Here is a 24,069-nt window from a genome sequence, read left to right as displayed (position 1 = left end):
GGACCGCGAGATCGTGACCTGAGCTGAAGTCGGACGCCCAACCGACTGAGCCACCCGGGCGCCCCTCTTGTTGCATCTTTATCACATTCCTAATAAAAACATCAATGCTACCCTGTCCCAGAACTTCTAGAAGAGAAGTAGTTCTTGTCTTATAAAACATCATAAATCATAAGTGTCATGAGCAGGAAGTTCAAATTATTTGATCATTATCTAGAAATAAAACTCTAGAAACTCTCAGAATTTCAAATATATATTTATATTCTCTAAATACATATATACATACATATAAACATATACATATACATACATACACATTTCTATACACATACAAACATTCCTCAACACAGGGATTCTTAATCTAGCGTCTGTGCTTGTGAATCCTCTGAAATTATATGCACAATCTATGCAAACATGCGTATAGCCATTTGGGAGGAAGAAGTCCACAGCTACCTCAAATTCTCAAAGGGATCAATGACACACATATACAGACCTAATAAACTCTTGTTTGTCCAGAAGCAAACAAAAAAGCCCCAAATCCCATTTCAAGAAGAATGTGGGTGACTAAGAAGTCATAAACACAAGGCACAGCATTTCGCAGAGGTAGAGACAATTCATTAACTTCCATTTCACTCATCCCCCCAGATCCCCAACCCAAGGCACTGTCATGCCCTGCTGTATATCCTGGAACTCCTGGAAACCAACTTTTCTAGTTCAACAACTAAATTTGTAGTCTTAACTTAGTAGATGTTCTGTAACTATGGTTACTTTACAGGAAGTCTGGTCATTTTTCCTTTGGTTAAAAAAAAAAAAAAAGTGATACAATTTCCTTCATTATTTCAGTCTATAAATACAAAGTGAAGTGAGGGAGTCATCTTAGAATATAAAGGAAATAATGAAATTCCTTGGATTTCATTAACATGATTAACATGGCTCTATTCCTCCTGTCATTTCCATCACAGTCTAAACCGTTATTCTTACAACCATAACCTCGCTTTTGAAGAGGGGTCTTGTAACAAAACTTAATTTGTACAGTCAATAGGTGAAAAGTAAATATATTTTGTGATTTTTATTTGCAGCAGCCTTGTGTTTGGAGGATGGGACTGCAGTCACTTCCCATCTGCTGCTCCCACAGGGAGGAGATCTTGGAATGATTAAGCTAGCCCTCACTAGACCAGAGTTCCACATTGCCAAAGGTCACAAAGTCAAGTGAACAAGTGAAGTCACCAAGCCCTTCAGTGCACCCTCTAAGAGTGCCAAAATTGGGTTGATTCTCCTCGCCTAACACTTCAGAAAGCCTGGAAGCTCAAAACCCTCAAACTGTATAGTTGTAGGTGGGAGAGGAGTCTAAAATGCGCTCAGGGTATGGGGCACACGGGTGGCTCAGTTGGTTAAAGCCACAGACTTCGCTCAGGTCAGGATCTCACAGTTCATAGGTTCCAGCCCCATACTGGGGTCTACGCTGAGAGCTCAGCTCAGAGCCTGAGCCTGCTTCGGATTTTCTGTCTCCCTCTCTCTCTGCCCCTCCCCTGCTCGCGCTCTGTCACTTTCTCCCTCTCTCTCAAAAATAAATAAACATTTTTTTTAATTAAAAAAAAAAAAAACGTGCTCAGGATCAAGAGGCCCCATAGGAAGGTCTGAGACATTCAGCACCAGACCTGGGATTGGCAATGCTCCCACCACGCGCGTCCTATTGAGTTCAAGTCCTCTGAATCTTATCTTTCCCCACCTCCCCCCCACCCCCTTCAAAGCCCTCTTTAACCTTCATGTTAACAAGATTCATCCATTTATTATTCTTGAATGACGCTTAGGAGCGCCGACAGTCAGGTGCGGTAGGTAGTCTGAGAACCCGGGTCCGCACCGAGTCCCGCCCCTCGGCCCAGCCTCTCTCTCGGCGCAGCTCCCCCGCCATCCTGCAGAGGGCAGCAAGGCCCCAGCCACCGTCCGGGTTGGGCCACGCCCCGTCCCTCCGTGGGGACCAACCCTGGCTCCCTTTACCACAGCCCCGCCCCAGGAGTCGCCTGACGTAGTTTCCATCCGCCCTCGCCGCAAGGGACTTCGCCGTCTGCCTCTCCACTTTGACAGCTGTGGCTGCACCGAGGCGCGGCTCGGGACCCCTCGGGGGTAACAAAACCGACCACCGGCCGCTTTGCAGCTCCGAGGAGCCCGCCAACCAGTAGCCACACAAACCCGCCTCGCCACCGGAAGGCGGGCTGCGCACGCGCTGCGCACGCGCCCCGCCCACCCACGGAGGCCTGCCGCAGCACTCGGGCCGCGCGCGGCTCCCGGCACGCCGGCGGAATCCCGGGGGGCCTCTCGCCGCCTGGCTCCGGCTGAGGCCTCGGCCCTGATTCGAACCCGACACCACCTACCGTGAGCGGCCGCGAGAGCTCCCACCGTCCTCTCCGCAGACCGCGCAAACCGAAAGGCCTAGAGTAGAGGCCTTTCGTGACCTAGGGGCGGGGCCGAGGCCCGACGTGGGCGGGGCATCTGGGTCCTCGCGGCAGAAGAAAGCGAGCTGGGGGGCCGCCGCTCGGGGAGAGCGGGAAAAGGACCGCTGGACCCGCTGCTGGGAAAGTGGAGTAGTAGTGGCGCCCCTCGGAATCGCGCTGGCCGAGTAGGAAGAGTGGCAGATGAGGTGCGGGAGAGGGGTCCCAGGATTTGGACCCTTCAATAAACTCAGGTCACTTCCCTCCCCTACCTTTCCAGCCCCCCCCCCTTTTTTTGTTTTAATAAAATGAGGAAATTGAACTTCACTAATTTCTCTGATCCTCACCAGCACTCAAGTTGTTTCAGAGATGATTCTTCCATGCATAAATCCCATGGTCTGACCTCATCCTTTACCTCTCCTGTCTCATTTCTCCTTCCATTTTTACCCCCATACTTCTGCTCCATCACCACGGAGAAACTTGAAATCCCTCAACTCATCTTGTACTTTGTACAGTTTACGGTTTTGCTTCAGCTGCATGCCTGAGCCTGACATATTCTCCCCATCCGCTTTCCACAACAAGAGTCTTCTCGTCAAGGCCAGCCTCAGTGCTGCATCTTCCATAAGGTCTTTGCCACGATCCACAATCAGAATTAACTGTTTCTTCTCTTTTGCTCCCATAGCATTGTTTTAATCTTTAATACAGACTGCCTTCTGGCTTGGATTTTAATTAATAATTACATAGGTCTTTTTTTTTTTTTTTAATGTTTATTTATTTAGAGAGAGCACACAAGCAGGGGGAGAGGCAGAGAGAGAGAATCCCAAGCAGGCTCCACGCTCAGCACGGAGCCCTACACAGTGCCTGAGCCAAAGTCAAGAGTTGGACACTTATCTGACTGAGCCACCCAGGTGCCCCTACATAAGGCTTTTTAAATGGTAGGTACCTTAAGAAGGCAGGGACCCTGTGTTCTCCATATCTGTAGTTCCAAGACCTTGCACATGGGAGGCCCTCAATAAATATTTGTTAAGTGAATGCTGGGGTTCGACTATAGATAGTTCACATACAAAATCTCATTCATTCATTCATGGTCCACTAAACCATGGCCCCTGCCGGGAACAGTTAGGCCTAATTAAGAGAAGGAAAGGCAACACACCTATTGGGAAGTGAGACCTTTAGGTGGGTCCATTTCTCACACACACACACACACACACACACACACACACGCACCTTCTTCCTAGGAGAAATTAGAGCCTGTGAGCTGACTCTCACAGCAAGCTGGAAGATAGGGCTAAACTAACCAGGACAGGGGCAGGAGTCCTGGTAATCACTGGGACCTAAGTTCTCTGCTAGACTCAGGACACTGCTCCCCAAAGCCAAGCAACAAGTCTGCTGTCTCTCCTGGCTCACAGGCCCCTCCTTCCTCATTCCTAGGGTCTTCAGGGAGAGGGCAGAGGCAACGGAAGGGCTGGGGGATACAGGGAGACCAATTTTGGGTGGGGAAAGGAAGTTGGTACTCTTTAGCAGCCTTCTCCCTGGATTTCTGAGGCACCTGAGCCTCTTGGGTAGAGAAAGGAGATGGCAGCCCTTGACCTAGGCCTCGCTCAAGCCTTGTGCCTGCAAAAGAAAGGTTGGTCAGGCTATTGCCCCACCCAGGGAGTGATAACATCCGGGCTGCTCCCCAGTGCTGGGGCTTGGCCTCAGCTTACCAGGAATGGTGTTCTCTAAGAGGAAACCCAAGAGTCCTGCCAGGAAGATGGGCTCTGTGAGCAGCGAGCGCAGTAATACATCCAAGGGGCTCCAGCCTACAGAAAGTTGGGGCCAGGCAGGAGGGGAACTCTGATCCTATGCAAGGCCAATGGGTCATACTTCTAGACCTAAATCTAAGTCTTGGGCTAAGGACAGATCTTTTCCCATCTCCCCCACCTTTTACCCCTACTCTCTAGTTCCCCACCCAGGCCCTTCGCACAAGGTCCCTGCCTATCATCCTGTCTTCTGAGCATCCACATGCCCTCTGAATATGCTTTGGTAGTTCCAGGCTCTGGAAAGCTTGGTATTAAAAGTCCCAACCTTACTTCCCACTTCTTATATTCTATGCTGTACCCTGGTTGTCTCAACCTCAGTACTACTGACATTTTGGGCCAGATAATTCTTTGATGGAGGGGGGCTGTCCTGTGCATTGTAGGATATTTAGCATCATCCCTCTATCCACTAAATGCCAATAACAACCCCCTCTTCCGTTTGTAATGGCCAAAAATATCTCTGGATATTGTCAAATATTCCCTGTGGGGCAAAATCATCCTCAATTGAGTACCACTGCTAGTTGCTAAGCTCCACTAACTAATGTATTTGCTACTCCTCAGACATACCCTATGACCCTATTTCTATATCCTTGTTTATGACGGTTCCCCCGCCAGAAATGACCTTCCTCCCACTAAATATGTTCAAATCTTACCATCCTTTAGACCAGCTCAGTGTTAACTTTTTCTGTAAAACTTACTTGGATCATCTTAAGCAGAAACCATTTCTCACTGCCAAGCACCCCAGCCAGCTCCTTATCTAAGCCTTTCCCTGTTACGTTCCTACACATGTCATCTCTTTTGTTAGACCGTAACATCTGGAGGCCCCTTTATATCTGAAGGGGCTAGCCTGGTGCTCAATAAATATTTGCTAAACGAATGGGTGAACTATTTACACCAAATCACAGAAAAGGGTGTGGGACCTGGAGTCTAGAGAGCCTCCAGCCTCCAGCCCTTGCTTTCCCAGTACTGTCCAACTCCTCTTCCCATCCCCACCCCCACCTGTGCTCAGCACAGGGGCTTCCTGAAGCCATCTCGGAAGCAGCAGGGCCATGAAGACGGAGAAGCCAACAATGAAGACGTTCCGCCCAGAGTCAATGTCAGCCAGGTGGAAGCTGGAGAATCCAGTAGACAGAACCACGGCCTGGGTCACCCCAAGCACCCCACCTGTCTCGTAGGGAAGTAATCAAAGGGGTTGGGAAGGGCTGGCAAGGAGAGAGTATTGCAGGGTGGGGCAGGTTGTGATGGAGAGAGACAACCAAAGGCTCATTTTCCCATTATGTCGGAAGCCCAGTCAAGAGGCCAAGATGTTGGGCTGAGAAAATGAGGGCAGCTGACCCACAGCTGACACCCCGTAGGTCAGGGGTGCTGTTCAGAAAGAGAGGGGGCCAGCCACAAGCAACCAGTTGGCCATCCTGGGGTGGGGGTGGGGGGTACTGGTTCAATGCCAGTCCTGCTGATACATCCACTCACCAAGTACAGGCAGCGGGATGGTGGTGAGGAGTTGGGCCAGCCTCGGGGAGAGCCCAAGCCCCACGCAGAGCAGTCCCACCAGATGGGCCACTCGCCGAGATCCAGCCTATGCGAAGCAGAGATGCTAGAAAACACAGCCACCTCCTTGATCGCCTCTTCAAGAGTTTTGCCTGGCTGGCCCCTTCTCATCATTTGGATCTCAACTCAAATGTGATCCTTCCGAGAAGCACTCTACTTAAAGGACACTCCTTTTCTCAACCACTATCCCCCTACTACCCTGCTTCATTTTCTTTTTCTTTTTTTTTTTTAAGAGTTTATTTTCAATTTTTACCTGCTTTGTTTTCTTGATAGTACTTAACACTCTGTACCTATCTTACTTTTTTTTTTTTTAATTGTCTGCCTCTCCCTCTCTGAAGTGCCCAAGAGAGCAAGGACTTTGTGTGACTTGATCTCACCAGACGCCCCAGCAAGGGTACTGTGTCGGAGGTATGGGAGTTTAGTAGTGACTTAGTGTCTTCCTCACGGTCCTAGCCGTTACCACTTCTAGGCACCTCCCTAAATGAGATCATTGAGGTGGCGTGCCTGGCGGAATGCTGGACACAGATGGCAACCGGTCAGCGTGAGTTCCCTTCCCTCTCGTGTACTTCCACTCCCCTGCCCCCACCCCTGTCCACATACCTGGATAAGACTCACTGTGCCCACGTTGGGGAAGCTGGATGCAGTGCCCAGAGGGCTCCCCAAAAGCCCGGCCAGCACACTGCCCAGACCCTCCAGGCTCAGCCCTCGATTGCAGGCATGTGGAGGTGGGGAAGGCAATTGCAGGAGCCGGCCACACAGGGCATAGCAGCCCAGGGAGCTGGTGGAGGCTGCCAAAGCCATGGAGATGCCTGCAGCCACAGCCCTGGGCGTCAGCAAGGGCCAGTCCCACTCACCTGGGGAGGGAGAAAAAGCCACCTTGGGGCCAGACTCAAGTCTGGAGCATCCCCCTGCTTCCAAAGGCCTGCGCCACAAGAATCCTCGAGACCCCATTGTCTTTGAAGACAATGTCTTCTGACAGAACCAACAAACTCAGGATAAGGACTCATCCCTTTATCATGGTCTACAAGGCTTCATCTTCCACCACACTCTGCCCTACTCTCTTTACTCCAGATAACACTGGCCTTGTTTCAGGCCCTTGTCCTTGCTGTGTTGCTGGCTACCACAGGGCCTTTGCACATGCTGCTCTCCCCACCTAGAATGCTCTTCTCCCTTGCCTTCACCTTGTTAGCACCTCCTCACCTCTCACATCTCAGCTCAAAGATCACTTTCTCAAGAACAGTTTTCCTGATCTCTCTGGTAAAGTCAGATTCTCCGTTATAAGCTGTCATTACACAATGCATCTCCCCATTGTTACACTTACCACATGTAATTTTCAATTTACTTGGGTGACTGTTTAATTAGTATCTGCATTCCCTAGCAGATGTAACCTTCCTGAGTATAGGTACTGCGTCTGTCATATTTAACACCACGTCCCCTATCACATGCCCAGCACATAATCAGCACTCAACAGACCTCTATTAAGTTGACGAATGAACAACTTTTGTACACAATGCCTCAAAAGCAAACTTCATATGTAGGGCCACCAACTCCAATGCTTGTGAGGGTAGGTAGCATAAGTGTGTAAATCGGATGAGGATTATTAACAGGGAGTGATGGGCTTGCAGATGTCTCTTAACACTAAATAAAACTCCTGTGGTGAGGGGCTGGTATTGCCCTTCGGACTGGCAATTTCTCCCCCCTGGGTGTTTTGAGAAAGCACAGGATTTAACTCAGAAATGAAATTCGCTAAATCTTGAGTTCAAAGAAATAGACCTTTGATTTGAGTAAGAGGCTGAAGGATGAAGAGCAGACCTACCTGGGTGAGGCAGCCAAATCCATGGTGCCTTGGGGGAGGCAGACAGCTCCGGGGGGATGACGCTCAGCCCCAGAAGGGCAGAGATGATCCACACACAGGCCACTGGTATCAGCACCTGAGGGGCGAGATTGAGACCGGAAAGAACCTCTCCCCCAGAACCTTCCGAGCCAGCCTTCGAGGGGTAGACAGAAACCAAAAAGGTAGCGGGCCAATCAAGCATTCCATGCCAGCCCTTCTCACCTCAACTCGCCCTGCCCAGACCCCAACATACCGAGAGGAGCCGGAAGACAGGAATGTGAGTGTGAGGCGAGGAGGCTGAAGCTGGCCTCCAGGGGCACCGAGGTAACTGGCAGGAGCCCAGGTGCTGAGAACAGATCACCATGACCAGGATAAGCCTAGGGGAGAGAAAGAGCTTTAGGAGCAAAAGGAAGCAGGCATCCTGAGGGGGGTAAGGGAGGTAGAGGAGGGGCAGAATTCCCTAACAGGGATCCCAGAGAAGAGAAGGAGGAGGACACCTTGGAGGGGCAGCAGGGCACCGTGTAAAAGCCAGGGAGACCACACGAACCCAGCAAAAGTCCTGGATTCCAAATCCACAAAGCATTGTCCCTGCTCAGATGGCTGGTGAATCGGGTAGGGCCAGCTGCTCTGCCCTCCCCCAGTCCCGCACAGCCCACTGGTCACCACCCCATGCCCCTCAGGACTTACGTACAGCAAGGCCAGTCCCCAGTGAGTAGAGCAGAAAAGGGACACCTCCCTGTGGGCAGAGAACCCTGCCACCACCAGGCTGGGGGCCAGCACCAGGGGCCCACAGTGGGAGAACAAATGGCCGGGACTCCCCAACAGCCCCAGCGTGCCCTGCAGCACCCCGGATACCACCACAGCCCCGGACACCTGGAGAAGCCGAGAAAAAGACAAAGAGGATGCATTCTGCTCCATGAAGTTGACCTCAGTCTGGACTTCTCAACTAATCCCAGGGGGTGGGTCTCTGTCCCAACTCCTTCCCCCAGATCATCTCAGGCCCCAGCAAATGGAAACAGGAAACTCCTCCATCCCGGCACCACCTTCAGCCCTCCTGCTCGCCATCCCCAGGCACTCACCTCTCGGAGAGAAGTGTTCCGGAGCGCCAGGCCATGGCAGCCAGGCCCCCCACACAGGCGCAGCACAAGGGAGGCTGGGGAAAGTTGGGGGCGTGGAGAGGAGAGAGGTAAGTGGGACAGAGCCCCATTGTTCTACAGTCCTTGCTGGTCCGGGGCACAGCTCCAAGACCCCATAGCCTAGCAGTTCCCACCACTGCCCACTCTCAATCCTGTGCCCGCCCAGGCCTGGAGGCTCAGACTGGCACTCCACTCCACCCTCACCCTGTGCCCTTGCTCTGTGCTCACAGTTTCCAGGTGTCCGGATGGCCAGAGGTAGCTTCTGGCTGGTCAGCACCAGAGCAGGGACGAGGAACTCTAAGGACGGAGCCTGGACAAGAGGCAGCCTGTAGGAATAGCAGCCCTGGCTACTAGAGACAAGTGGCAGCCAAAAGGACTCCTCAGGCCACTCCTACACACACACACACACACACACACACACACACACACACACACACGCTTGCAGGAACCCGCCCCGCCCCATTCTCTCCAGGGAGTTCCCCTCACCTGCTGCCTATCCAAATTTGCAGGGTGGTAGACACACCACACGAAAAGAGGCTGGAGGCCAGGAGTTGGGCAGGGGAATATGAGAGCTCTCCTTGGGGGAGATTTTGAAGCAGGAGCAAGTGGGAGACACAGAGCAGAGAAGCCAGCACCAAGATATGCTGCAGGAGAAGAAATGGGAAGGAGAGTCTTCAGAAACAGGTGGAAATGCCTGTTTCCTGAGGGTTTCTCATGCCACGCCTACTCCCCCCTCCCCCCCCTCCCCCCCCCCCCCCCCCCCCGCCCCGCCATCACCCCTTCAGCTAGGACTAACTCCTACACCTCTGCCTCCTACCTGCAGAGCCAGAAGACAGCTGAGGCCCCAGGGAGGAGGCCCACACTGAGAGGCCCAAGGGTGAGAGGAGGGATTTTGGACAGCAGGCTGCGGTGGGAGTGGTGGTGGCGGCAGTGTGGCCAGGGCATCCTGGGGGCCCATAGACTGGAGTTGGACGGGATGGGGGTGTGATCGGCTCATGCTGACTGCCTTTCTTCTTGTCTTGGCTGCCCTGGGCCAGAGTTAAGTAGAGAGAGTAAGAGGTCGGAGTTTGGAGGAAGTTAGCTGCCTGGAGTGGGGAGGGGGTGGAGGCATCAGTGAAGCGGAGCGAAGGGATGAGGGATTTGGGGCAGGACAGGCCCTTTCACCTTTGCCCAGCTCTTGTGCAAATTCCATCACCCATTAACTGGGGAGCCACGTTCTGGACCCCTCCCCCGCAAGAAACTCCCATGCAGATCCCCTGTTTCATGCTTTGGAAAGTAGGATAGGAGAGGTGGGGAGGAGACTTAAAAAATATCCTGGGGAGGTTTTAGTGTTCCCTCCTCACCACCAGCATTTGAAACGATCATGGTTACACCAGTTCTCAACCCTTTCAGGGTCAAGCCCCCAGGATTACCTGGGAAGGAAATGCATGGGTAATGTCCCTACATCATGCATGGCAAAAGTGACCACAACTCTATATAATTTTCTCACTGTAACAGAAAGGAGAAATAAAGGTAGGTGATAATAAAAAGTATTTTGTGGGGCGCCTGGGTGGCTCAGTCGGCTGAGTGTCCGACTTTGGCTCAGGTCATGATCTCGTGGTTCGTGAGTTTGAGCCCCGCATCGGGCTCTGGTGCTGAGAGCTCGGAGCTTGGAGCCTGCTTCAGATTCTGTGTCCCCCTTTCTCTCTGTCCCACCCCTGCTTGTGCTCTGTCTCTATCTTTCAAAAATGAATAAACATAGGGGCGCCTGGGTGGCTCAGTCGGTTAAGCGTCCGACTTCGGCTCAGGTCATGATCTCACGGTCCGTGAGTTCGAGCTCCACGTCGGGCTCTGTGCTGACAGCTCAGAGCCTGGAGCCTATTTCCGATTCTGTGTCTCCCTCTCTCTCTGACCCTCCCCTGTTCATGCTCTGTCCCTCTCTGTCTCACAAATAAATAAACATTAAAAAAAAAATTTAAAAAAATGAATAAACATAAATAAATAAATAAATAAATAAATAAATAAATAAATAAAGTATTTCATATGTGAAACTTGGGCCCAACTAAAGGAGAAGACAATGTCATCCACTGCCTACCCCATATAGAGAATAACCATGGATGTGGTAACTACAACATCAACGGATACTAGTGCTTTCCTGGCGACTCATGTATCACAAGCAGTGTTGCCATTGGTGACCTGATGTTCCAAAGTAGTGAACAAGTTCTTGGCCAAGTGCAGAACAAAGCAAAGTCCAGTTTTAATTTACACGTAGGTACGTTCCTGGCAAACTTTGAGTCTTTTCCAAAATGTAGAAAAACGATTTCGTGTTTACATGTTAAAAATAGTTCTATGCTCAGATAAACAGGCTTTTCGTATACATGATGTCCAGCAGGGCATTCGAAAGTTATCTTGGGAACTCTTCATAAGGGAGGGGTCTCAAGCATTCCAGGATGCCTAGCATCTGGACCACACCAGCTAAATGCCAGTATCATCCCTTCAATTTTTTGCTGCAATCAAAAAATGCCCCATAAGTTTCCAGACTGCCCCCTAGGGGACAGTACTACCTGTGTTGTGGATCCTCTTAAGAAGGAGTCCCACCCAAATACTCTCAGTCCAGGTGCCAGAACAGTTCACTTTCTTCCAGTGATAACCCAGCTTTAGACTTAACACCAACTACCACCATGTGTCAGACCAGACTGGAAGTCAGGACACTCGCCCTGGCTTCTCGGGATCCACAAGGATGGAGCTCACCCAGAACTTGTGACAGGGCCAACCTCAGGCATGATAGAGTCACCATCTGTGACCCAGAGCACCCAAGTCAAAGCAGTGCTACAGGCCCCTGAGTGCTGGGAGCAGGGATGAGTGTAAGTTTGAGATGGAATCCTGTAACCATCAAACAACAGGGAAGTTCTAAAATGGGGCTCAGAGCAAATGAGTTGCCAGATGATGGGCTCAGGAAGTAGAAAAGCTTAGAATCTAGATATGGGGAGGAAATTCTTCAAGGGCTGCCGCGGAAGAAAGAATCCCAGCCATGCAACTGAAACTGTTTATTGAAACCTCAGTTCTACAAAAGCGTGAAAAACCCAAATACAAAGCAGTGGCCAGAGAGGCCTGTGAAGAGAACACTCAGGAGAAGAACTGGAAGAGAGGGAAGCCCAGGAGCAGGGTACTAAGAAGAGGTTGGAAAGGGCAGGGCTGAAGGCGGCAGCAGTCCCTGGCTCCTTTAGGCTACACCCAAGGGATGGGGTGTGGAGAGGGTTTCCCACCTGACCCCGCCTTCCCTCGGCAGATCCCACCTTGGCCCTATCAGTCCCTCGCTCTCCTGCTTCAGGGACATCACTCAGGCCCCCAATCAACATTTCCTCCCTCCCTCACCCCATTTTTCCCCTTCCATCATAGGGAACTCAAAAGCAAAAGTCTAGAACCCAGGGAGGTGGAGAGACAGGGGCTTCTCCTCTGTCTGGCTGTGATGTGGCCCTGGTCACCAAGCTGGAGCTTTCCCTGGTACCATCACTGCTCTGGCCAAGCAGCCAGCCACTGAGGTCTAGGAGAATGAGTGACCTTCAGTCCTTCTACCCCACAACCCCTTAAGCTCCATTACCTAGGAGGACGGGGACCAGCCAAGGACCCAGAGAGGTAGAGAGGATCTAAATCAAGCTTTCCCCCTCTAGGTTCTCAGGGATTCCCAAATCCTCTTAATGCATTTGTTGAATGCCTGCCTAGCCCGGGAAAATGAAAGACTTGAGACGGGCTAGCTCCATGACACTGAAAAGGGAACACTGCTGGGGCGGGGGGAGCAGGGGGGGCATTGGACTCCAGAGCCAGGGTGGAGCCAGGCCACGGGAGTGGTACCCAGGGCTGGGAGACCCAGTGGAGACAGTATGGTTGGAGTGATGGCAGGCGTGGCAGCTTGGGGAGTCTCTCTGGAGCTTCTGGCAAAGGGGACAGTTATGGAAAAGAGTGGGAGGGGCGGGAGGGGCAGGAGGGTCTGGGGGAGGCAATGGTGGAGGAGTCAGTGAAGCCAGAAGACTGCCCCAGAGTGAACGCAGCCCTGTGTCACCATCCAGGCAGCTGGAGACGTTAACAGGACATGGCAGGCACTGTGGCACGGGAGAAGGTATGCAGGGTTCCAAGAGGCACCTGGAGGCCAGTCCAAGGTCCGGGGGGCCGGGCGAGGGGCTGCAGGGCAGCCCCAAGGACTGGTGAATTACAGCCAGTGACGCCACAGCCAAGGCCACACTGCTCACATATGCCATAGCTAACAGGCAAGACAGCTGCGGGAGCGAAGATAAGAAAAGTCAGTGCCCAAATACCCTTCCCCCAAAACCTGCTTCTGACTGCCTTCAACACATCCATCCCTTGTCTGGAAACTTGTGCTCAAGTCAGAGCTCTCTGTCGCCATCTACTCTCAAACCCCATCTCCTGAGACTCTCAGCATTTGCTCACCCCACCTTACACACCAGCCCAGTTAAGGCCCCTATCTTTCCCAACCCTCCTCACCTTTGCCAGCCGCTGGCAGAGGGAGCCCAGGGCCAACTGCCAGGCCGGCTGCTCCAGCAGCACACACAGGTCTGTGTAGGTGTACCAGCCCCGCCGCCGTCCCTGCTGCTCAGCCACGCTGTTGGAAGGGGAGAGAGACAGAGGACACCTTCAACACTCCTGCTGCTGGCCCAGTGGCACCCTCACTCCCCTGGGGACCCACACTGGGGAACCTGTTATACACACAGGTTCCTAAACTACCCAAGATCTGTGTTTTAAATAAGGTTCTACCACCCTTCCAAAGAAGATTACAAAGAGGGCAGATAGGTTTAGGAACAATTACCTTGGGAGATTCGCCTTGTCGTCTCCTCCCTCCCCCCAGTTACACCCTAACCCTAACGGTTTAGATCTAAGCCCCCAAATTCCGTAAGCCCCTCTTCCCAACTCCTAGAACCTACCAGCTCTCCAGCCAGCTCAGCACCTCAAAGATCTCCCGAGGGTCAGTGTAAAGACGCCAATCCTATGGGTAAGAAGAGAAGGGCACCAGGCCAAGTTCAGATAGGAGCCACAGCCATTTAATAACCAACCAAGACCACGGCAGCAGCTACAACCGCCACTACGGCAGACACTTTTCTTGGCACTTACTACGTGCCAGATACTGTTCCAGGAGCTTTTATATATTAACTCATTTGATACCACATTATCTGGTTTCACATTATACCCTCAGTTAAGGGCAAAGAAAGAAAATAATCCTAAGAACGGTCCACACTCATAGGGAGCTCACAGTCATGAGGCAGAGAAACTCTGGAAGCAAATAATCAGAACCCAGTGAGATAAGCTCTGACTCAGAGTGTAACATGTTGGGCTTGAAGGAATTAGGGAATGGTGTGGGGCGGGGGGGGCGGGGGGGGGTTCCATTTCTGGCCTCACCATGCCAGGAACCTCCAAAGGCTGTGGTTGGTCCAGAAAGGCTGGGAAGGGAAGACACTAATAAGGAAAGACACGAGGAGAAGAGGCAAAAAGAAACTACAGAATGCTGACTGAGAAAAGCAAAGGATGAAGGGAACATGACAAGCGGTCAAAGAAACAAAGTGAGAAATAGAATAGCTACTCACCATGGCATTCAGGAAGCCCCTCTCCAGGGCATTGAGAGTGGGCACGGCCACACCCCCTGCAGCTCCCCATTCATCATTGAAGACCTCCTCCTCCTCCCCTTCATCATAGAGGTACTTACTGGCCACCATCTGCAGGGCAGCCAGAGGTGGTATCAGAAGCGCTCACACCCGGCTCCTGGGTCACCAGGACCCAGAAGGGGAGGGGGCGTCTTACCATGGAGATCAGGAACAAGTCAGAGGACGACACGTGCTGTAGGTAGTCTGGGTTTCGATGGCGGAGCCGTTCAATGTACACCAGAGCGAGCATCATAGCACACGGGGAGATGCACGCCTCCCTGGGGGGCAGGAAGGATCAGTAATTAGCCCCCAGGGTCTTTCAGCACTTATAACTCTTATGATGCTCATCCCTGTGTCTTTATACCTTCTCTTTAGAGACAACCATTTCCCCCTTTCTCTAGGGCCCAAATACTACCGCCCTGTCCCCCTCAATTCCAAGCTCACCGGGACACATGAGCTACGTATTTCTTCTGGAGCCGGCGAATAGGGCTGGGGGCTGCCTTCTGGAGCAGTTCCACAGCAATGTCTGCAGAAGGCAAAGGGAAGGCAGAGTAAGCAAACAACTCCTCCCTTGCCACCACCACCCCCAACTCCCCCATGCACCCCCATCCCCAGTGCTATCAGCAGAAGACCCAGATCTGTATTATCTGAAGCCTTGGGGACAGAACCACAGTCACAAAATGTATCAAATTCTCCCACGTTGAGACAAAAAAACCCATTCTACATTTGGATTTCAGCTCCTTCCAACAGGAAGGCTTATTTCCCTGTCACCCGAAATTATCTAGATTTGTCTTTCACCTTGCTCATTTGAGAAAATAAACGTGCCTTGTGAATTTGGGATACATATGATGTGTTTCTCGTATACAAATCAACAGTGGGGGCGCCTGGGTGGCTCAGTTAAGCATCCAGACTCTTGAGTTTAGCTCAGGCTCATGATCTTACAGTTAGTGAGGTGGAGCCCCCTGTCAGGTTCTGAGCTGACAGCGAGGAACCTGCTTGGAATTCTCTCTCTCTCTCTCTCTCTCTCTCTCTCTCTCTCTGTCGCTGTCTTACCCCCCGGCCTACACACACGCACTCTAACACACCCCCTCAAAATAAATAACTTAAAAAAAAAAGAGTGGCACAGATCTGTAAGATAGCAATGTTTTTTTACTCACTCAGGCTACAAAAATGTGGAATGGAAACCCAGTCCTTACACCAGACGTCGATAAGTTAGCTATGAAAAGACGGTGTAGCTCATGGGGTACACCGAGTTATTTTGGTGACTGCTGACAACCCCATTTTCATGCTTCTTACTTGCCCAGGTACAAAACACTAACCTGCCACGGGGCTGGAGAGTTCCTCCAAGCTGCAGTCAGCTTCCCAGTCCCAGCCATAGTAGAGTCTCCTTCGGATCCGGGCGCTGAGCTTCTGGTGTCCAGGGAGGAACTGAAATGGCAAGTGGTGGAGGGTGAAAGGCAGGGAAGGCTACGATGGAGATCCTGGCTCCAGGCTGGGAGTGGGGTGCGGGGCGGCAGGTTCACCTCACTGCTGGTGGGACCCATGCCCCACCCAGCCCCGTTCTCTAGATTATTTGCCAATGGTAGTTTATCTACACTGAGCGTGGGGGTGGGGGGTGGGGGGGGAGGAGGAATCCTCCACCACTGACTACTCCCCAGCAGAGGTTCTCGGAGAAGGTCCCGGGCGGCCACCCCTACCTCCAGTCCCCTACCCCGCGACTCTCCCTCAGGGCCCAAGGAGCCGGGGCCTCGAGTAGTCAAAGATCGAGTGGCTGCCGCCCGGCTTCCGCACCAAGCCGTCAGGCGAGTTCGCGGCGCCGCCCGGGCCGCGAGAGGAGCGCCGGGGATCCCGAGCTCAAGCACAGGAAGGCCAGGGAGGGGGCGGGCCGCGCTCTCACCGAGAAGTCCTGGAAGCCCGTGAGGGAGAAGGTGCCTTCTTCGTCCAGCAGGAGCCCGGCCAAGTCCATCGCGCCGCCACCTGCCGCCCTGAGAAAGTGGAAGGGAGCGAATGGTAAGGGAGCCGCGGAGCCCTCGCCTGAGCGCCGTCCTCCCCCGCGCGGACGGCCGCCTTCGCCAGCGCAGCCCCCTGTCCTCGCGCCGGCGGCAGCAGGCGGGGCCGGGTTGGCGGGCGCCTCTTCCTGTTCCGCCCCGGGCGGGGCTCGGGGCTCCGGGCTCCGCGATCCGGGCTCCGGGTGTGGGCCTCGGAGGCCAGGGCGCTCACCTCACCCAGTGGAGAGGAGACCCGGCTGCGAAGCGCGTGTTGTGCCTCTGTCCCGCGTTTAGTAGCCGCAGGGGTGTCGCCGGCGAGTCAGCGCGCGGCACTTCCTGCCGCCCGAGGGGCCCAGCCGCCAGCCCCAACAGCCACGGAGGAGCCAAGCTCGCAATCCTGGTCGCCCTGAGCCCGGGCGAGTCCCAGAACTAAGCCCCAGCGTGCCCTTGTCTGGGTGGGTAATGGGGACAATTCCCCGGGGACCACGCCACACTGAAGATGAACGAGCCCGGCTGACCTTTTCGTATCAATGTGGATGTTAATATGAGTAGAACAAAGATGCAGGACGAGTCGCTCCCAAATATGTTTTTAAAAGATACGCACATAGAACAATATACATGTATAAAATGCGTCGGAAAAAACGCAGAAGAAACAACAGTGGGTACACTGTGGAAACGTGGCAGGGAAACTTACTTTTTGCTGTATACCTTACTTTCGGTAGCTTGAACTCTAAACCTAATTACGTATTTTGTAGGGTCACTGCAGAAATTAAATGGTCACAAAGAAATACAAAGCGCCTAGTACGCTGTAAGCCTCAGTAAATGGAATTAATCCCCCCCCCCAAGAGTCAACAGCTAAACAGGATTCTATTTTTAAACCCGCGACCCCAATCTCCCGTTTGAGCAAGGGAATGGAAAAAGCTCCGATACGTGCCGGCAGTAAAGTTTACGTTTGGGGAGGAAACAACTTTACTGAGTAAGTGAAGCTGTTTTCGAGTCAATCGAGTCACGCGCTGGTGTTTGTTTATCCCCGAGAGGAGGGAACTGGGAGGACCAGTAAGTCAAGGACTGACTAATGGGACAGCCGCCGCCCTTCCCGTGCTGAAGCAGATCCTACTCCGGACACTGGGCATTTGGCAGCCCACTTCCTGCCCCTTCGGCCCGCATCACACTGGGAAAACCGGGCCAGCACGGGTCTCCCTAGCCGCCCTGCCTACACAGGCAGAGGAAGACGGCTGGAGTGCGAAGACACGGATACACAGTCCTTCGGTCCCGTGGAGCCGGACAGCGCACAGTCACGACCCGAGATCACGACTCCAGCAACCACAATACGAACCTGCGCAGCATAGGAGCCCTGGCAGCCGCCTGTGCGCAGGCGCGGGCCGCCCTATCCCGGCGGTTGGGGTGCGTCACGTGACGGGCTCGTCTTTCCTCCGTCACGTGACGGCCCCTGGGCGGCCTCGGCTGCGCTCTCCGCGGCGTGCGCCCCCTTCCGCCTGACGCGCCCCCGGCGGCGGCCGCGCAGCCCTGGCTCCTCGCGGGCTCGGGCGGCGGCTGCGACGGGGCTATGGCGAGCGGCGGCGGCGGCGGTGGTAACACCGGCGCGGGTGGGGGTTCGGGGGCAGGCCTGAGCCTCGGCCTGGGCCTGGGTCTGAGCCTAGGCATGGGGGAGGCCACCGGCGAGGCGGAGGAGGAGGCGGCCACGGCCGAGGCGGTGGGACGCCTGGCCACGACGCTGTGGCTGCGGCTCCGCGGCTGGGAGGCAGTGCTGGCGGCAGCGCAGCGGCTGCTGGTGTGGGAGAAACCGCTGCACAGCCTGGTCACGGCGGCCGCACTCAACGGCCTCTTCTGGTAACGGCCACGGAGGAGGGGGCGGGGCCGGGCTGCGCGGGCGGGCGGGGGCGGGAGGGGCCGGGAGCACCTTTCCCGTTCCTGGGGTTGACACTTGCCTCGGGGGAGTGGCCCCCTTCCCCCGTCTGTTGTCGGTCGGGGTTGTCCCATACCTCTGTCTCGGGTCTCATGGTAGGCCTGGAGGTTCCGGTTCCCCCATCAGTGGGCGCTTTTCCGCCTTTCGCGATGGATGCGGGGGCCTCTCACCCACTCATCGCTGAGGTGCCTGTCTCTCCCTAAGGTTGCTCTCTTCGTCGTCCCTCCGGCCCTTCTTCCTACTCAGCGTCTCACTTTTGGCCTATTTTCTGCTGGATCTCTGGCAGCCTCGCTTATTCCCTGACATCGCAGGTGAGTATTCATTCAGTAAGCCCCGTTGTGCACTTGCTTTGTGCCTGAGCCCGCTGGGTGGGTTGAATGGTGAGGGCAAATGTACAGCAGGCCCCCGGGTCCCAGGCATCACCTTAAAATTAGTGTTACTGTGAGCGTAGTAGTTAAGAGTGCAGACTCTACAGCCACATTGCCTGGGTTCCATTGCTTGCTCTGCCGTTTGCTGTGCGTGTGACCTTGTAAGAGCCACTCAATTTCTATTTCCCTCGGTTTTCTCTTCTATAAAACAAGAATGATAGAATTTAGTCGGTAAGCAACTAAAGACTAAATGAATTAATACCTGTTCTGTGCTCGTGGTAGAGGTTCAGATAGCACAGGAATCATGGGAATATTAGGTTCTGTTTTTGTTGTTGTTATGCCTGTATTTACTGAATGGGTATTTTGGAGCAATTAGATGTCACCTGTGTGTGAGCTACTTGGGATGTAAACACGAATAAGGTGTGTTTGAAAAGAGTGAAGTTTAGGGGCACCTGGGGGTCTCAGTCAGCTAAGTGTCTGACTCTTGATTTCTGCTCGGGTCATGATCCGGAGGGCAGTGAGATCGGGCCCCAAGTCAGGCTACGTGAGACTTTCTCTCTCTCCCTCTCTTTTGCTGCCCCTCCCCCATGCACGCATCTTGTGTGCTCTCTCTCTCAAAATAAATAAATTAATTTAAAAAAAAATTAAAGTGTGGGGTACCTGGCTGGCTCAGAGCATTCTTGATATCGGGGTTGTAAGATCAAGCTTCAGGTTGAGTGTAGAGGTTACTTAGAAATAATAAAGAAATCTTTAAAAGAAAGTGATTAAAGAGGGAGACAGTTGTGTAAATAGAAACAATTATGACAATGTAACTTTTCCTACCTTGGTGTCTGAAGGTGCTCTGGGAATGCAGAGGAGGGGCAACTGTTTCTGCCCTGGGAAGTGTCTCCCAGAGCCCTACCACTCAATAACTTGTTCCCCACCTCTCTCTATAGCATCATCCCCAGAGGAGCCCCACTCTGACAGGTGAGTGCAGGCCAGCTCTTGAAGACAAATGCCCAAACCCTGTTTTGCTTTGGTGCCAGTGTCCCCACAGTGCAGGGCGACACTGCAGGGTCTGCAGAGACCCCAGCATAGCAAATGGACTGGCAACAAGTTCGGTCCTGGGTTCCTATTTAGGTGTTTGGGTGCCTGATGCTTTGGGGACAGAGGGTTGGGAACTCTGGGCTTTGCTTCCCAAGATGAGGACAGCCTCCTTTTGGGAGGTGGGGTTGTCCAGTTTTTTAGACTGAAGATCTCATTGGCATTCTCAGAGGGATTTGAGTGCCTAGGAAGCTGGTGTCTGAGGCCTCCAGGGGTCATGTCATGTCTCCCCAGTGAGGGTGCGGGGTCAGGCGCCCGGCCGCACCTGCTGAGTGTGCCCGAGTTGTGCAGATACCTGGCTGAGAGCTGGCTCACCTTCCAGATTCACCTGCAGGAGCTGCTGCAGTACAAGAGGCAGAATCCAGCTCAGGTAACCTCTTTCATGTCATATAACAGTTTCCCGCACTGTGGGGAAATAGAGGTAGGGGAATGGGGAGTAGTAACGTGAAATCCTTGGCTGGACACTGAAGGAAGAGGGTTGGGGGCCTTTTTGAGGCAACACATGCAGCGAGTAGCCTGGTACAGGAGTAGTCTCATTTCAGAGAGTAAGTATGTGATGTTTTGACACTGTTTCCTGTTAAGGGATATCAGTCTGAGTTGTAGGCATTTGATGATGTCTATTGTAAGCTTACTGAATTGGTTGTCTTGGGCATTCTCTTGACTAGACTAGATCGCTGCATCCCCAGAAGGCATACCCCTCCTTCCACCAGCTGAACAGCAATTTCTTGCCCAGATGAGTGGGGCATATACCTCTCAGACCCTGTTCTCTTCTCTGCAGTTCTGTGCTCGAGTTTGTTCTGGCTGTGCTGTACTGGCTGTGCTGGGACACTACGTTCCGGGGATTATGATTTCTTACATTGTCTGTGAGTAGACTTTAACCCCTGCCTTTCCCAAAGCTGGTTCCTTCTCTTTCTTTGGACTGGGTCAAAGGGACTGGCTAGCCCTAAGGGAGGATGGTGCACTCTCTCTCTTTTTTTTTTTCTTTTTTTTTTTTTTTGATGATCTGTTTATGGAGATCTCCAGGGGATGCTGGAGTGTTAGTGATGGTGGAAGAGTCATCTGGGCAGGAGAGTGGTAGATGTGGAGGGAGAAGGTTTGTCCAGCCTCCAGAAAGCCTTCAGCAATTTCTGTTTAGGGACCAGTTGCATGAGGGCCCTCAGGAAATAGGCATAGGAAGCCCTGAGTGGACTCTCTAACCTCCAGTGCTGAGCATCCTGTTGTGGCCCCTGGTGGTTTATCATGAACTGATCCAGAGGATGTATACTCGCCTCGAGCCCCTGCTCATGCAGCTGGACTACAGCATGAAGGCAGAAGCTGATGCCTTGCATCACAAACACGACAAGAAGAGTAAGGGGCTCCCATGCCCAGGAGGGGGGTATGGGGGAAGGCATCGGTTTATGGCTCATGAAGTGCCCTGGAACTTAGATACTCTCTAGTCTCTTGACCACGTTTGTCCCCCACCACCGTCTCTGCTTGGTCACTGCCCTGCTGTTATTTCTCTAGAGCGGCAGGGGAAGAATGCACCCCCTGGAGGTGATGAGCCACTGGCGGAGACAGAGAGTGAAAGCGAAGCAGAACTGGCTGGCTTCTCCCCGGTGGTGAGGTCCAAGGGAGATGGGATGCCAAGTAGAGGCTGGAGGAGAATCTGCTTCAGAGCAGCTACTTCTCAAGAGGGTGGGAGGCAGTGGGCGGGGGTGCTTTTGAAAAATCGGTTCTCTTATTTTCTCATCTGTTCTGTTATCTGGGTTCTCCTGCAGGTGGATGTGAAGAAAACCGCATTGGCCTTGGCCATAACAGACTCAGAGCTGTCAGACGAGGAGGCTTCTATCTTGGAGAGTGGTGGCTTCTCTGTATCCCGGGCCACAACTCCACAGCTAACTGATGTCTCAGAGGGTATGAGAAGCTCTTTGTCCTCCCAGTCTTCCTGTTCCCTGTTGTGGATGCTGGCCATGTTCTCTATCACCCCCAGAAATGTTTTTTCTGGGAACTGATCCTGTAATTCGACTTCAAGCTCTGAAAGACCTTAACGCCTAAGGCCTGGTCCAGTATTCCATGTCCTGAGTTCTCATCCTTGAATTGACTGCCTGTTGTGAGAGTTCAGAACAGCAGGCCCATCCGCCCATTCCTGACTCTTTGTTTTCTGCATAGATTTGGACCAGCAGAGCCTGCCAAGTGAGCCAGAGGAAGCCCTGAGCCGGGAGCTGGGGGAGGGAGAGGAGACGGAGCCAGTCCCTCCTGAAGACCTGCTGGGCCCTCCTCAGGCCCTCTCAAGGCAAGACCTGGACTCGGAAGAAGAGGAGGAAGATGTGGTAGCCAAGGAAACCTTGCTTCGGCTCTCGTCCCCTCTTCACTTTGTGAACACGCACTTCAACGGGGCAGGCTCTCCCACACATGGAGGGAAGCTCTCCCCTGGAGGACCAGCGGAGACACTGAGCCCGGAGGCAGTGAGTGGTGACCTCCCCACTCCACCGAACACCCTGTCACCCCTACTTTGCCTGGCCGAAAGTGACCCGGTCCCCTCCCCCTCAGTGCTCCCACCTCCTCCCCAGGACTTGCCCCAGCCCCTGTCTGTCCCTGAGGAAGAAGAGGCACTTACCACTGAGGACTTCGAATTGCTGGATCAGGGGGAGCTGGAGCAGCTGAATGCTGAGCTGGGGTTGGGGCCAGAGACACCCTCAGAGCTCCCTGATGCTCCACCCCCTCCATCCCTAGGGCCCGACACCCTCTCTCTGGTACAGTCAGACCAAGAGGCTCAGGCCGTGGCAGAGCCATGAGCCACAGGGGAAGGAGTTGCAGGCACAGTAGGGTTTCCTGGCCAGGGACGTCACCGTTTCCTCTTTTTCCCTACTCTAGGGAGGGGTCGTACATGGGGAAGCTGGCTGTCAGATGGTAGCCAGTCCACCCTCTGCCTGCCTGCCTGCCTGCCTGCTGTCCCAGGCCTGGAACAGTGCCCGTGCCTGGGATTGGTTTTAAGTTTGTAAATAATTTTACACTTGGGTTAGTGGATGTGAACAGGGCTAGGGAAGTCCTTCCCACAGCCTGCACTTGCCTCCCTGCCTCATCTCTACTCTCATTCCACTATGCCTCCAGCCCTGGTGGTCGTTCCCTTTCTTTTTCCTCCTATCCTCAGGGACCTGTGCTGCTCTGTCCTCGTGTCCCACTGGTTGTTTAGTTTGGGCACTTGACCATTTGTCTTTCCTGTCCCGTGTTCCTCTCTGCTTTTTATATCCTGCCTGTGTCCTGTCCTTAGCAGCTCCATCCCCGCTCTTTGCCGGCTCCTTCCCAGCAGGTGGTGGCTAAGCTTTAGGGAGGCTCCTGTCTGGGTGGTACAGACTAAACCTGGGGTGGTGGGTCAGGCCGGTGGTTATGCACTTAACGTCACTATAGCCCACATAACCTGCACCGCGCCCTCGCCCTAGATCATCCCAGCCTTTCGTGATGAGGGAGGAGAGCGGGAATCCCACAGCATGTGCACCAGCACTGCATTAGTGAGCAGGAGCTCCGTCTTGTTGGGATGAAGGGTCCTCTTACTCTAGGAAGGAATAAAGCGACCGCTCTCTGGGCCGTGAATGGTCCTGGTGTGGTGGGACCCCTACTAGGGTCAGGAAGTGGACAGTAACATCTGTGCAGGTGTTGAGTGGAAAAATAAAGTGTTGATTGGCTAGAACTGCTGCCTGCCTGCCTGCCTCGCTGTGAGCTGCCTCCCACACTGCTCTGTTCCTTCCTCACCCCTCACCCCTCACCCCTCACCCCTCACCCTTGTGCCCTCAGACTTGTTCCTGGCTATTTATTTACCTTGGTGCAAAACAAGGCCAGAAGCAAGGATTACCCCAACAGCCCTAACTTGCCCTTAGTCATCTTCCCTGACAGAGTGATCTGTACAGTGAGATTTAGCATGTGTGAATAAAGTGTACGCAGGAGGAAACTGCCTCGTCTTCCTAGTCAGTACAAATCGAGGACCAGAACGATCGTTTTCTGCCATGTTGCCTACAACCTCAGTGTCCCCACAAGTCCTGTCCCGTGCGCATATTCACAACTAGCTCGCTCAACCGTGACTTGTTTATACTGGGGACCCAAACAAGACCTATACCCATATCAAAACTGCTTTGAGTCCAAGGAACACCGAAGAAATAGTACGAATCAAAAGCAGAATATGTGCGTGGCACTCTTCCAAGCGGTTTATTATATTTATTAACTCATTGTTTCCCCTCCTAATCCTGAGACACATAGCAACTCCATTTTACAGGTGGGCTAACTTTCCTGAAGACCACAGTCCTAGTAAATGATGGAGTCTGGATCCAAACTTAAGCAGTTTGGCTCCAGCGAACGC

General features: G+C 53.3%; 4 protein-coding genes across 14 annotated transcripts in view; 1 reads left to right on the top strand and 3 right to left on the bottom strand.

Moving 5' to 3' along the window:
• Positions 1-2,474, bottom strand: part of NHEJ1 (non-homologous end joining factor 1) — an 81,223-nt gene extending 78,749 nt beyond the window's left edge. Inside the window, exon 1 of one of the 5 annotated variants that reach the window (XR_013557179.2) lies at positions 1,760-1,954. Coding sequence is in view for 2 of the 5 variants with exons in the window: in XM_078450861.2 (XP_078306987.1) it covers positions 1,760-1,780 (21 nt within the window). In the remaining 3 variants the exon portion in view is untranslated. Of the gene's footprint in view, positions 1-1,759; positions 1,955-2,006; positions 2,341-2,369 lie in introns of those variants that run through there. The other 4 variants (XM_060623667.3, XM_060623664.3, XM_078450861.2 and 1 more) reach the window with 4 other exon arrangements.
• Positions 2,475-3,197: 723 nt separating this feature from the next.
• On the bottom strand, positions 3,198-10,729 carry SLC23A3 (solute carrier family 23 member 3). Of its 4 annotated transcripts, XM_060623658.3 has the most exons (12): positions 9,561-10,717; positions 9,230-9,387; positions 8,972-9,069; positions 8,687-8,760; positions 8,299-8,480; positions 7,861-7,984; positions 7,590-7,704; positions 6,374-6,627; positions 5,696-5,801; positions 5,225-5,389; positions 4,133-4,228; positions 3,198-4,040 (listed from the first exon to the last, which is right to left on the bottom strand). In XM_060623658.3, the coding sequence occupies exons 1-12, from the start codon at positions 9,738-9,740 to the stop codon at positions 3,751-3,753; spliced, it is 1,842 nt and encodes a 613-aa protein (XP_060479641.1). In that variant the 5' UTR covers positions 9,741-10,717; the 3' UTR covers positions 3,198-3,750. The 4 variants fall into 4 exon arrangements, with proteins under 4 accessions (XP_060479641.1, XP_060479646.1, XP_060479642.1 ...); XM_060623663.3 differs by lacking the exon at positions 6,374-6,627 and having other exon boundaries at positions 7,590-7,635; positions 7,861-7,953; positions 9,561-10,729; XM_060623659.3 differs by lacking the exon at positions 5,225-5,389 and having other exon boundaries at positions 9,561-10,715.
• A 1,025-nt stretch (positions 10,730-11,754) lies between these two features.
• On the bottom strand, positions 11,755-17,716 carry CNPPD1 (cyclin Pas1/PHO80 domain containing 1). Of its 4 annotated transcripts, none has more exons than XM_078450860.1 (9): positions 17,698-17,716; positions 16,271-16,358; positions 15,693-15,801; positions 14,818-14,899; positions 14,531-14,651; positions 14,317-14,445; positions 13,660-13,721; positions 13,223-13,340; positions 11,755-12,996 (listed from the first exon to the last, which is right to left on the bottom strand). In XM_078450860.1, the coding sequence occupies exons 1-9, from the start codon at positions 17,706-17,708 to the stop codon at positions 12,442-12,444; spliced, it is 1,275 nt and encodes a 424-aa protein (XP_078306986.1). In that variant the 5' UTR covers positions 17,709-17,716; the 3' UTR covers positions 11,755-12,441. The 4 variants fall into 4 exon arrangements, with proteins under 4 accessions (XP_078306986.1, XP_060479653.1, XP_060479655.1 ...); XM_060623670.2 differs by lacking the exon at positions 17,698-17,716 and adding an exon at positions 17,296-17,685; XM_060623672.2 differs by lacking the exon at positions 17,698-17,716 and adding an exon at positions 17,335-17,685.
• Positions 17,717-17,790: 74 nt separating this feature from the next.
• RETREG2 (reticulophagy regulator family member 2) lies at positions 17,791-23,664 on the top strand. The gene is made up of 9 exons (XM_060623668.3): positions 17,791-18,212; positions 18,493-18,599; positions 19,592-19,622; positions 19,974-20,109; positions 20,518-20,602; positions 20,943-21,086; positions 21,243-21,337; positions 21,497-21,632; positions 21,888-23,664. The coding sequence occupies exons 1-9, from the start codon at positions 17,929-17,931 to the stop codon at positions 22,511-22,513; spliced, it is 1,644 nt and encodes a 547-aa protein (XP_060479651.1). The 5' UTR covers positions 17,791-17,928; the 3' UTR covers positions 22,514-23,664.
• Positions 23,665-24,069: the final 405 nt, after the last annotated feature.

The sequence above is a fragment of the Panthera onca genome, chromosome C1 (assembly GCF_046562875.1).
Source record: "Panthera onca isolate mPanOnc1 chromosome C1, mPanOnc1 haplotype 2, whole genome shotgun sequence".
In the NCBI taxonomy this organism is placed as follows: Eukaryota; Metazoa; Chordata; class Mammalia; order Carnivora; family Felidae; genus Panthera; species Panthera onca.
Note: the sequence above shows the minus strand (reverse complement) of the source record. Positions and strands in the feature narration are given on the sequence as shown.

What these genes read in the sequence shown, in the direction of transcription:
- CNPPD1 (XM_078450860.1), bottom strand. An exon ending in GGGGCTTCCTGAATGCCATG is followed by an intron (nt 13,722 to 14,316) that starts GTGAGTAGCTAT and finishes TCTTACCCATAG; the next exon opens with GATTGGCGTCTTTACACTGA. An exon ending in TCTGCCAGCGGCTGGCAAAG is followed by an intron (nt 12,997 to 13,222) that starts GTGAGGAGGGTT and finishes TCGCTCCCGCAG; the next exon opens with CTGTCTTGCCTGTTAGCTAT.
- SLC23A3 (XM_060623658.3), bottom strand. Translation starts at nt 9,740, where the DNA reads ATGAGCCGATCACACCCCCATCCCGTCCAACTCCAGTCTATGGGCCCC. An exon ending in GGAACACTTCTCTCCGAGAG is followed by an intron (nt 8,481 to 8,686) that starts GTGAGTGCCTGG and finishes CGGCTTCTCCAG; the next exon opens with GTGTCCGGGGCTGTGGTGGT. An exon ending in CTGTCTTCCGGCTCCTCTCG is followed by an intron (nt 7,705 to 7,860) that starts GTATGTTGGGGT and finishes CTCGCCCCTCAG; the next exon opens with GTGCTGATACCAGTGGCCTG.
- RETREG2 (XM_060623668.3), top strand. Translation starts at nt 17,929, where the DNA reads ATGGCGAGCGGCGGCGGCGGCGGTGGTAACACCGGCGCGGGTGGGGGT. An exon ending in GAGGAGCCCCACTCTGACAG is followed by an intron (nt 19,623 to 19,973) that starts GTGAGTGCAGGC and finishes ATGTCTCCCCAG; the next exon opens with TGAGGGTGCGGGGTCAGGCG. An exon ending in GCTAACTGATGTCTCAGAGG is followed by an intron (nt 21,633 to 21,887) that starts GTATGAGAAGCT and finishes TTTTCTGCATAG; the next exon opens with ATTTGGACCAGCAGAGCCTG.